Below are 12,347 nucleotides of genomic sequence, written 5' to 3'. Positions count from 1 at the left end.
GGTATTCTCGTTTTAGCTCCTCAATTTGGCCTAGAAGATCTTTTTCAGCTTCACACAACTCATCACTAAATTGTTTGGCGTTACACGCATCAACTTTTGCACTCAATTGAGCCTCTAAGTCGTGAATAGAACTTCCAAATTGATTGATCTCTTGTCCCAGTTCAGCTCTTCCTTCTATAAATTGTTGCATCTCATTCATAATTTTCTCACGAAAACCTCCATATTCCTCTAATAATTTCCCGTGCATATCAAGAATGCAAACATCGTGTTCTACATCATCCAATTCGTTACTCCTGTCAAACTCACAAGAATTATTAGAATCAACATAAGAAGGGATTGGAGTAGGATAACAACACTTAGGACAATTATTCCAATTTCCATCACAAATACTACATGATGGAGATGGTGCACATAACTCGGTATTTGGAATGTTTTTACAATATTGCCACAAGTGAGGTCCTTTACAATATGGACAAGGATCACAAAAATAAGAATACTTACTATCCCACCACTTTTCGTTCAAAGATGCCACGTAAAAAAATATATAATACTAACTACACTAGACTAAATTTAAAAATTAAGTAGATAAAAAGAAAAAATCTAATCTAGTAAAATAGTTAATTTCTAAGTCCCCGACAATGGCGCCAAAAACTTGTTGCTCCCAAACGCACACGCAAGTATACGCGGTCGACAAGTAATATAGGATTGTAAGTCCAGATATCGTACCCACAGGGACTTGTGATTAACTATAACCTAAATTAAACCCAAACAATTAATCTATTCAAAAGAATTCTAAAGTACGAATATTTAACTAAAGATAATCTAGAGTAGTAAACTAAGAGATCAAAGAAAAAAGTTGGTAAATTATAGAGACGAATTCAATGTGAGTGAATATTCTAGAGCTATGGGTTAGCTAACAATCCCGTTGAGTTTTCTACCTAACTTGTCTAATTAATTTATCTAGTTTATTGATTGACGAGGTTAATATTGCGCGTAGCCTTCTCTCGAAGTACAACTCGCCTATTCAAGCTAACCTAACGCCTATATTCCTATGAAATTAGGATTAACAAGAACGCATTTATAATTCCCGTATAATAACCAAGCAAGGCGATTAGGTATATTCCTATCCTAACCGCAAATCCCCCCCCCCCCCCCCAGAGTTAAGATCTTACTCTACTCAATCTTATATGCAATCTAGAATTCCCTCTCCCGAGTTCAATCCTAGATTCATAGATAGTATTCAATTGGTGATCAAGCAATCAAATAATTAAGCGCAAGATTGAATAAATAAACCAATATGATAAAATAATAAGAACAATTCAAGGTTCAAACTACAACGTTCATGTAGCACCCAAAACTCTAGAACTAATAAACTATAAAATTAAAGGAAGAGAAGAGAAGAAAAACTAGTTGAAAGCCTCCTCCAAGGGTGGTGTGTGTTCCCCCACGTGAAACTCCCTTCAAAGTATATTAGATATCACCAAAGTGGCGTCCTCTCTTCAAAAATAGGTTTAGTCTTGCTTTTATACGTGTTGGGTAGGTCTAGGGCCGAAATAAACTTGTCCCGGGCGAAATAGGACACATTTCACGTCACCGGCGCCCAGCCCAGCGCCAGGCACCCTCCATAGCGCTCAAATATTTGTGCATACTGTTTTTGGCGCCACAGGTGGCGCCAGGCGCTGCCTGTGGCGCCCAAATTCGCACCTTGCCCGGTTTCGTTCGTTTTGGCTCAAATCTTGCACGTTTGGCCCCGTTCCATTTGGAATTTAGAAAAACGTAAAATATAAAAGTTGTAGCCCTTTGAGTTAGTTTTCCAACCATATATTGTGGAGACCAAATGTAGTTCTGAGCAAAAAGTTATGTGTATTTTTCTAGACAGTGCGCAATATGCCTACTCGAGTCTTCATTTGTTCTTAACTATCAAAGTTGACCCCTGACACGATCCCGGCTTAATTCCTTGGGCTTTTACTCAGACTTCAAAGCTCCAAATCAGTTGAATTCATTCCATAACATCTATATAGCTCGGAATCGCTCCTACAAGGCATAAAACACACAGTTAGTGCAAGACGCTAGCGATTAAAGCGCAAACTCAACCAAAGTGCAGTAAATTTGAGTGTAATAATCGACTAAAATAAGTAATTATAGCCTATCATCAGATACACCTTGTTTTCCAAAAATATTCCCCACCCTGGTTCCCAGAAACCCAATAAAGAAAAACAAAAGAAGAAAGGAAGTTCCTGCAGAATGGTTAGTTAGAGCACATACGTAGAGCTGTCAATATGGGAGCCGGTCTAGCTCAGCCCAGTTCATGTGGGCTTTAGCAATTGACGGGCCGGGCTGGGCTAGCCCACTATTTTAGTGGGTCTTATAATGGTCAGTCCACCACAGCCCTATGTGAGCTGCGGGCCCCCATGGGACCAGCCCATCACTTTTTTAAATATAATTTTATGTTTTTTCTTTAAGTTCTAGCCTAAAAAAGATAAATATTTAAAATTTAAAAAAATCTTATTGGAAAATTTTTACAAAACTTAATAAATTTTTATATTGTTCCAATATATCACAATTAATACTAAAAAGTAAAAGACAAGACTATATTTCATTCTCTAAAAGTTAAAACTCAAAACAAACTATTCAAGAGAACGCCCATGATGCTTATGTGATATCCAACACATCATCTTCATCAAACACATTTGAATCCGCTTGTGAGAAGGTTGTCTTAACATCTTCACTTTCATCTACATCTATAATTTGTATGCAATATTAATTAGTTAAATATTAAGAATAATTAAATTTTTTAAATTAATTAACGTTTTAAGACTTTGATCTTTTAATATGATTAGAGCCGTCAATATGGGCTTGGCCCGTTGGGCCAGCACAGCCCAGCCCGTGATTGGCAGGGTTGTGATAGAATTTTTGGAGCCCGTTAAAAAATGAGGCTTTTAAGCCCGGCCCGAGTAAGCCCATGGCCTGTGAGGCTTGACTGAGGCTGGGCTGGGCCGGCCCGTGGGCCTAATAAAATATTTATTCAAAATATATAAAAAAAATAAAAAGTATACTGCCTCTAGAAATGGAAAGTGAGAATTGGATCTTTACTAAGAGGAACCAAAACTTGATCTTGAGAAGCTTCAAGAGATGGATGTTGTCATGTATTGGAAGGACCATTCTAGAAAATATCCCGATCTTTCAGTGATGGTGCGTGATGTACTTAGTATTTCTATTACCATTGTAGCATCAGAATCAACATTTAGCATTGGTGGCATGTTCTTACAAAGTACAGAAGTTGCATTTATTATGAAAATGTCCAAACACTTGTTACTACGCGAAATTGGCTGCACACCTTTCCCAAACTCAACTAGTAATATTTTTTATGTAAATTTAAATATTATTAATTTTTAAAATTTAATTATTCTTAATATTTAACTAATTAATATTGCATATGAATTGTAGATATAGATGAAAGTGAGGATGTTAAGACAAACTTGTCACAAGCAGATTCAAATGTGTTTGATAAAGATGAACTGTTGGATATCTCATAAGCATCACGAACGTTCTCTTGAACAGTTTGTTTTGAGTTTTGAATTTTAGTGAATGAAATATAATCTTGTCTTTTACTTTTTTTTAGTGTTTATTGTGATATATTGGAAGAATATAAAAGGTTAGTATTAAGTTTTGCAAATTTTTTCCAATAAGATATTTTTTAACTTTTGAATAATTATCTTTCTTTAGGTAAGAACTTAAAGAAAAATTATAAAATTGTATTTTTTTAAAATGATGGGCCGGCCCGTGGGGGCCCGCGGCCCACATAGGGTTGGTGAGGGCTGACCATTATAAGGCCCATCAAAATAGTGGGCTAGCCCAGCCCAGCCCGTCAATTGCTAAAGCCCACGTGGGTTGGGCTGGACTAGCCCGGCCCGGCCCATATTGACAGCTCTAAATATGATGAGCTTAATAAAGTTTAAGCTTGGGATACTCTTCTTGTTATTTTTTGTGTCATATACTTTTTATATTTTATATATACTTTAAATACGTATTTTTATTAGGCCCACGGGCCGGCCCAGCCCAGTCTCAGTTAAGTCTCACGGGCCATGGGCTTACTCGGGTCGCGCTTAAAAGCCTCATTTTTAAATGAGCTCCAAAAATTCTAGCCCAACCCTGCTAAATCATGGGTGGGGATTCTGGACCAACGGGCCAAGCCCATATTGACGGCTCTCCCCATATGCAATCTACAAAAGAAGAAAAGTCCTTTTACTATTTCCACATGTTTAATTGTTGGGAAATTTTCGTTCCTATACCATATAGGAAACTATATTACCAAATATGTTCATAGTTTGCATATTACCCTTCATGCTAATAGTATTTCTACATAATATATACAATGCATTAAATAAGGAATAATGGTAGCTGTAGGATACCTTATTTAGGCGCTGAAAAAGGGGAATTTAATATTTTCCAGATCTTCAGGAACGCAAATCACGCACAGTAATAACTATCGTCGACTTCGTTACAAAATTTCAGCACTCTGTTTTTGCGATAGTCTCTGTTTCAACATTTTCTCTGTTTTCACAAATCAAAATCGACAAAATCTTCTACAGTTCTTCTGCAACAAAAGCAATTATGGCAAAAATACCAATTACGCTACAATCGAATGGGAATCGGGATAGCTTTGATCGATTTAGAGAATTCGAGGTCGATGGCATTGTAGTCGATGAAGATGCGAGTTATAGTATATTGATTTCCACAATAGCACAGCAATTAATGATCGATACATCTGAAAAATTATAGAAATCAAATACATTGTCAACGAGCATTGTCCTCCAATGGAAATTAGGAACGATATGGGTGTTCGTGTATACATGGAGACGAAAAAGGAAAACAAAAACTTAGGATCATATCCGCTATGTATAACTGTTCGCAATTTCAACATGTAATTGAGTATCACCAATGAGAACACAGTTGCAGGTTTGTGCTGTTACATTTTCTATCAAATTCTGGTTGTATATCAACGTCCTACACTTTATCTACATTTTATCTACAAATAAACTACATGTCAGAGTAAATATATATATCAGTATGGATTTCACAATATCTACAAAATTTCTACATTTATTCTACAATAAAACTACATATCATTTGAAAATCAATATGAAATACAGAATTTCAATGTTTCTACAAATTATCTACAAAATTTCTATAAACTGTTCATAACAGAATTTATCTTATTTTCATGCAGGTTCGTCTGGAACACTAAAGTTACTTGATATGCCAACATCTCCCGTTATAGAGGAATATGAAAGTATAATAATAACAGATAGTACACCAAGTTTTATTGAAATAGGACAAGTATACCAAGACAAGCAAACAATTGCAACTTCAATGAAGCACTATTCTGTCATGCACAAGTTTCAATTCAGGGTTAAAAGATCTAGTGCTAGAAGGTATGAACATTGCACTTGCTATTCTTTTTTATTTTGTAGTGTATTTTTAAATTTCTACTTCTTCAGTTTTTTTTGGTGATATTGTTTAACAACATTGTAGATAGTTTGTAGCTGTTTTGTATATAAATAGTTGTATATGTTCTTTTATGCTAAAACTGTTTTTTTTTGTGATCTACATTTTTTATACCAGTGTTTAAATTATTTTTATTTTGTAGCTACTGGCTGGTATGTGTTGGTGAAAATTGTACGTGGCACTTCAAGGCAACTAGCATAAATGATTCTGCAATGTTCAAGGTTAGAACATTCAACAGCTTGCACACATGCTCTTTGATGGACAGTACATTCATACAACGCAAACCTACTGCCATGGTAGTTGGTAGCATGGTTATTCCAAAATATGCTGATCCTAAGACAATTTACACACCAAAAGACATACAAACTGATATGTTGTCTGAACACGGCGTGAACTTAACATACATGCAAGCTTGGAGAGCAAAGGAAAAGGCTATGGAGTTTTAGAGAGGTCGATCCTGCTGACTTCCACAGCAAATTGCCTAGTTATTTGTATATTCNAGAAGAGTCGCCACCTAATGATTGAGTGCATTAGGACACCAAGGAATAAAAAAAGAAAAGAACCAGAGAACGGGTAAGGGCTTGAAATTATCCTAGGGGGAAGGTGTTAGGCACCCCCCAAGATCCACTAGTGTGGTTACCGGCCATGCTACAATTTGTGACTTTAAAGCGAATAAAAATACAAGACAACTTCATATAACGATTACAAGTAGGATTTTTTATAAAGGTCAAATAAGCATGCTGAAGTTAGGGAGTAGATGGTTTCATGCTCGTTTAAAAGAATGTATAAATGCAGAAAAATGAGGGTCAAGTAATGAATGCAAATAATCAGACAAAGAAGTAAAATGAGTGGAAGTTTAAAAAATGAAAACAGTGCTGGAAATTCCAAAGAGGTTTGAATTAAAGTGAAATACAAAGTTTAAAGAACTGGAAAACTGACGTAAGCACATATGGAGGGAGGGGGATCCTAGGTTTATAAATAACATGGATCATCCACGCAACACCCGGTAGCCGATTATACGCATGGTGTTATCGCGTGATCATCATCTCCATGTCTACCCTTTCCCACCCCGTTTAAGGTATTAAAGCGCGGAATGATCTCGTTACTTATTGCATGCTATTACCCGTCCCGATCCTATCAGTCTCGGAGGCATTGAGACTACTAATCCTAAAAGGGAAGGGAATTGGGCTTTTCAGAGTTTAAAAGGATAAAAAATCTAAGGCGACAAGCAAAAACACATAAGCAGTTAGGGGAAGAACACATAGCAATTAGGGCTCAAATAGGCCTCCTCACTTAAAAGAGCAGATTGTATAGCATGACTTCAAATACTGGTTGTGGTATGGATTTAAAAAAAATTAAGTAAAGGAGGTAGCTGATTTATTACATATTTTCAGATAAGGAGTCTGAATTAGGCCTTGTCTGGATGTAGTTTATCAGAATTGACGCAATTAATTGCCTAAGTGAGGCCTATAGGCATGACATCTAATAGAGCGTACTGATTTTAGGGAAAAGGTTGCTGGTTGTATAAACGAAAGATCTGCAGATTTTGACGACCTTATGACTGATTTTAGACTCGTAGATGAAATAGACGAAGCTGGTTCAGTTGATTATTCCTACAGGCATGATTTCTAAGCGTAATTGGTTTTAAACAAATACATAAATGCAAGAGTCCTATAGGCATAGTATCTAGAGTGAAGTTGGTTATTTATTAAACCTATGATTGTTTGCCTAATGGCATGTATATGCAGAAGTGCAGAAATCTAAAGTCATGATTTTTATATGCATGACTTATAGACATAATTTCTGAGATGCAGAAATGCAGAATTTATAGGCATAATTTCTACAATGCAGACGTGCAGAAACCTAAAGTCATGATAGACATAATTTCTAAGATGCAGATGTGCAGAAACCTAAAGTCATGATTTCTATATGCAGGACTTATAGACATAATTTCTAAGATGCAGATGTGCAGAAACCTAAAGTCATGAGTTCTATATGCAGAACTTATAGACATAATTTCTAAGATGCAGAAATGCAAAATTTATAGGCATGAGTTTAAAATGTAGAATGCGGAAATTGTAAATAACCTATAGGCAGGTTTTCTACCCTTGGCATGCATTCATCCCCATCCCTTTCCACTAGCCATCCTCAACTGTTATTACAAATTATTACAGACCCAAATGAATTAGAAAAAAAGAAAAGTAAAATTACATCAGAAGCTCCAGCTACATCCAAACAGCCTAATTCAAACTTCAAAGTCCAACAATATGAGATAAACCAACTTCCAGGATTAGATTTCCAAAAGCCTTTCTCATATTTGGGATGTGTCAAAGTTCCCAAGAGTCTCAAAGGGCTCCGGGCGGTGCTTACACCCCAAACACATTGCAGAATTAAGATCATAGTGCAGTGTGGAAATGCCAGCCCTCAGATGTCCAAGTTCAGAGGGAACTCAAGGTCCCAAAGCAAGGCTCATAAGAGAGGGGCAGAACTTAAGGGTCTAAGAATAAGTGTAAGTGCATAGGGGAATTAGGGAAAGCCTTGACAGGCTAGTGGTCATGCCCAGCAAATGGGAATGCTGGCACACCCCTAACCAGCTTGTTAGCCAAACTTAAGAGTTGGGATCCATTGTGGATCAGGTTATGGCTTGGGCAGTAATTAGGATACTACCAGGCGAAGAAGCTTAACTCAAACACATAGAAGGGAATAGGGGTAGGGGTTCACAATAGAAAGAGCAAGGAAGGAACATAATTAGCACAAATCACTGAACATATGCAGTAAAGTAAACAAGGATGCTGAAACTGTGAAGTAAACACATAGGGGTGAGGCAGAAAATTAAATGAAAAACATACCAGTTTCAAAGGAAAACAAGTAAGAAAACAGTAGTCTTTGAATAGCCAAGTTGCAAGCACAGCAGTTCCAAAAGGTCTCAAGCAATGCAGAGTATTGAATTCAAATTAGTAAGGTGAATGTGTGAGTTGAAAGTAAGCAGTTCGAGGTATTGAACTTGAAGTATAGAGGCGAAGTATTTGATTGGGAGTGTAGATGTAAAGTTTTTTCTTCTTAAAGTGCAGAAGTGCACCCCCTTTTATAGTGCAAAGAGAACCAGTAAGAAAGGTAAAGAAATCATTGGAATCAATCTCCCTTTGGTTAAGGGATTCTGATTCCAACGGGTAGATATTAGTTAAGGAAAGAAATTTTTACTAAAACCTTTCAAAGTAGCACAAAAGGGGTAAATACATAGAAGTTATTTAAGAAAATAGTCAATGGTACACGGTTTGTGCCAAATATGGCAAGGGAATCAATTAAACAGCCATGAAACCAAAAATTGCAAGTTCAATTGAATGAACCAAGTCAAAAAAGGTAAAGGAGGTTCAATCGAAGGAAAATCAGTGGTAAATTTTTAGCCTTATTAAAGGGATTTCAGAATCAATCACTTAGTTGATAAAAAAACCCTTTGAAAGAGACATTTCTCATATATATAAGCACACAGATCAAACGAAAAGAGTCATTAGGTTATTTAGAAAAAGAGTTTAACACTGAAGGTCTCAGAGTCACAAGCAAAGAGATTCAAGCTTAATTACAGACTCACAGTGAGTCTGAAAGCCTAGAGTCCCAAAGCGTAACCCTAGTACCACTTGTCAAAGAAACCCCAAAACCTAGGGTTTCGAATAGAATCAGAGGTGAGAAAACAATGTCTTTGAAAGAGGCTTCGAAATCTCTTTCAAAGACTTATGAGAGGCAAACATACACAAACAAGCTCAGAAGAAAGAGATGATGTGAGTTTTTAAACAACAGCGGGGAAAAATATACAAACAAAACTCAGTAAAGCGACCAAAATCCAGGATTCAAACATAAACACATATAGCAAAGAGTGAGGAAAACAACACAAATTAGCATGCGAGCATAAGGGTAACAGCAGAAAAAATAGAAGAGTCTTGCATAATAATAAAAAGGAAGAAACAAGAGAGCAAACTCATGCATAATAAGAAGAAAACATACATGCATAAACACACATAAAGAAAGAACAGGAAAGATCAGAAAATTATTTGAAGAAACCCTTTTCAGAAACCCTAAAATTGAGATTGAACGATTTTAAAGAGGAAATTTGGGAAAAACCTTTGAAACGTCAAATAACGCTCAGGCATGTCACATATCTAAAAGAAATAAGCAAGTACAGAACCTCAGATGGCTTAGAGTTGCAGAGAAAACCCTAGAATGAGAAAAGGTCTTGAGGAAAGTCGGATCCTGAGTCGAAAAGACTCATATTGCTTGAACACGCCGGAATAATGGCCGGAAAGGCCATAGATCAACAGATCTGAGAAAGGATCTAAAGAGAGCCATTGAAGTCGGGCCCCCAAACTTCGAGTAGCTTGGGTTTAACGGTGAGAGAGAGTGAGCACAGGCCACCCATGGCTTGGAATGCCATGGATTCCGGTGGAAACATGGTAGAAACAGGTGGGAGATGATTAGGGTTTCGGAGAGGCTAGAGAGAATTTGGGAGACGAAGAGAATTTGAAGGCGGCGCCTCAGATAGAACGAATTAGGGTAAGGGGTTATGGGAATTAAAAATGGAAAGGAAGAATTACGGTCGTTGATCAAAATGATCAACGGCCAGGATTAAAGGGGAGCCGGATGGGTTTTAAGATCGGGCCAGGGGTCGGGTAATTTAGGAATTGGGTAGGTTTCATTTGGGGCAGAATTGGGGGTTAAATTGAGGTTAAGATTGAAAAGAAATGAGGCTATAATTGAAATAGAAACGGGCTAGATGTTAAATAGACAAATTTCCCCTTTTTTTATTTTTTAAAAATAGTAATAATGATTTTAAAACAAATTAATAGCACTAAACTAATTAATAATATATAAATATTAGTCCAAAAATACTAGAAATAATTTTAGAATTGTAAAATGCTATTAATCGTAAAATAGGCTATAATTGCGATTATATGCAATTTAGATTTAAAAATACCAAATAAATTTGTAAAAATATACAAAAATCACCCTAATTATATTTTGGTGTAAATATGAGAGTAGAAATAAATTATTCACCAAAATGGTAATTTGGGAATAATTATTGGATTTTGTACTGCTAGAAATAGACAATAAATTAATTTTAAAATATTAAAAATTAGGGAAAAATACCAAGACTCTTGGGTATGCTTATATATGCATACACATGATATTTTGGAGGTATTTTGAGTATATAAAAAAATACATAGGGAAAAATTGGGTGTCAACAATGTTCAAGGTCAGAAATTTTGACAAACAGCACACATGCTCTTTAATGGACAATGCATTCATACAACGCAAACCTACTGCCATGGTAGTTGGTAGATTGGTTATTCCAAAATATTCTGATCCTAAGACAATTTACACCCCAAAAGACATTCAATTTGATATGTTGTCTGAACACGGCGTGAATCTAACCTACATGCAAGCCTGGAGAGCAAAGGAAAAGGCTTTACAGTTTTTGAGAGGTCATCCTGCTGACTCCTACAGCAAATTGTCTAGTTATTTGTATATTCTTGAGAAGACTTATCCGGGGTCTGTAGTTAAATTGAAAAAGACAGACGATGACTGCTTCTTGTATGTATTTGTTGCGATTTGTACGTCAATCAGTGGTTGGGAATATTATAGGCCAGTTGTAGTAGTTGATGGGGCCTTTTTAAAGTCAGCATACAGGGGAATAATGCTAACAGCCAGTACAATGGATGCAGCAGGTACTGAAGTTTTATTAATAGAAATATTGTATCTTCTATGTTTTTTGTAGTACTTGCAGATTAATTGTAGATATATTGAAGATATATTGTAGAATAATTGTAGTTTGTATATATATGTCTTCTTCTGCATTTTTACTGCAGCCAATTAATTGCTTATTGCCACATAATGTAGGTACCATATTACCATTGGCATATGTTGTTGTTGATTCAGAGAATGACACATCATGGAAGTGGTTTTTTGAGCAATTCAAGCTCGCGTATGGTGAAAGAGCAAATATGTGTGTTGTTTCGGATCGGAATGAGAGTATCTTGAAGGCAACATCTATTGTTTATCCTGTGAGCACGTGATTTTTGCCCTACATGAAGGTAACTCCTAAAAATAGATCAAAATAATTTTTATTGATTTTTTTTTTTTTAGGAATTTTTCTTTATTTAGTCGCATTTCAGGCATTTTAATATTTGTAAATCAAAATAATAAATACCAAAAATATCTTGCATGTCATTTAGGTTTTATCGGAAGTCATTTGATTTTCATAAAATTAAAAATCACAAAAATATTCCCTTTTACACCTTTTCCTTTTTATTAATTTTCTCTTTTAATTTAGGTTTAAGTAGATTTTATAATTTTTATAATTAGTATAATTTTATTTTATTTTAGGATTTTTAATTCTAGGATTTTTAAAAAAAAACAAAAGAAGATAAAAAGAAATTGGGAATAAAAAGAAGAACCTTCTCCACATGAGATCTTTTCCCCAAAAAATATTTCCCCATATAATACTTTTCCCCAAAATTATTTCCCCACAAAAATACTTCCCCCCAAAATTTTTCCCCACATAAAACCTTTCCCCAAAACTACTTCCCCACATAACACCCTACCCCACACACTCTATAAAACCATCTGCTACACACACAAAATATGAGGGGGAGGTGAAGCCTTGTTTTCTCTCTGGATTTTCCTCAAAAAAGAGAACGACCAGCAGCACTTGATTTTCAAAAAGAAATCGGCCATCATGGCCATGTCCATGGCAAAACCTATCTCGATCGTCCATCTCTAAAGTTCACTAACACCGAACAATTTCAGAGGCTTCGTGATTTGAAGCAGCTGAGTCTTATATACATGGC

At 35.9% G+C, this 12,347-nt stretch overlaps 2 protein-coding genes across 2 annotated transcripts; both read left to right on the top strand.

Moving 5' to 3' along the window:
- Positions 1 to 4,614: 4,614 nt before the first annotated feature.
- On the top strand, positions 4,615 to 5,954 carry LOC109216668. Its single transcript, XM_019380842.1, has 3 exons — positions 4,615 to 4,717; positions 5,231 to 5,435; positions 5,651 to 5,954. Exons 1-3 carry the CDS (start codon positions 4,615 to 4,617, stop codon positions 5,952 to 5,954), a joined length of 612 nt encoding a protein of 203 aa, XP_019236387.1.
- A 4,790-nt stretch (positions 5,955 to 10,744) lies between these two features.
- Positions 10,745 to 11,573, top strand: LOC109216667. The gene is made up of 2 exons (XM_019380841.1): positions 10,745 to 11,225; positions 11,398 to 11,573. Exons 1-2 carry the CDS (start codon positions 10,745 to 10,747, stop codon positions 11,571 to 11,573), a joined length of 657 nt encoding a protein of 218 aa, XP_019236386.1.
- Positions 11,574 to 12,347: the final 774 nt, after the last annotated feature.

The sequence above is a fragment of the Nicotiana attenuata genome, unplaced genomic scaffold (assembly GCF_001879085.1).
Source record: "Nicotiana attenuata strain UT unplaced genomic scaffold, NIATTr2, whole genome shotgun sequence".
Taxonomy (NCBI): Eukaryota; Viridiplantae; Streptophyta; class Magnoliopsida; order Solanales; family Solanaceae; genus Nicotiana; species Nicotiana attenuata.
The sequence above is the reverse complement of the archived record's forward strand: the minus strand, read 5'-3'. Positions and strand labels throughout refer to the sequence as shown.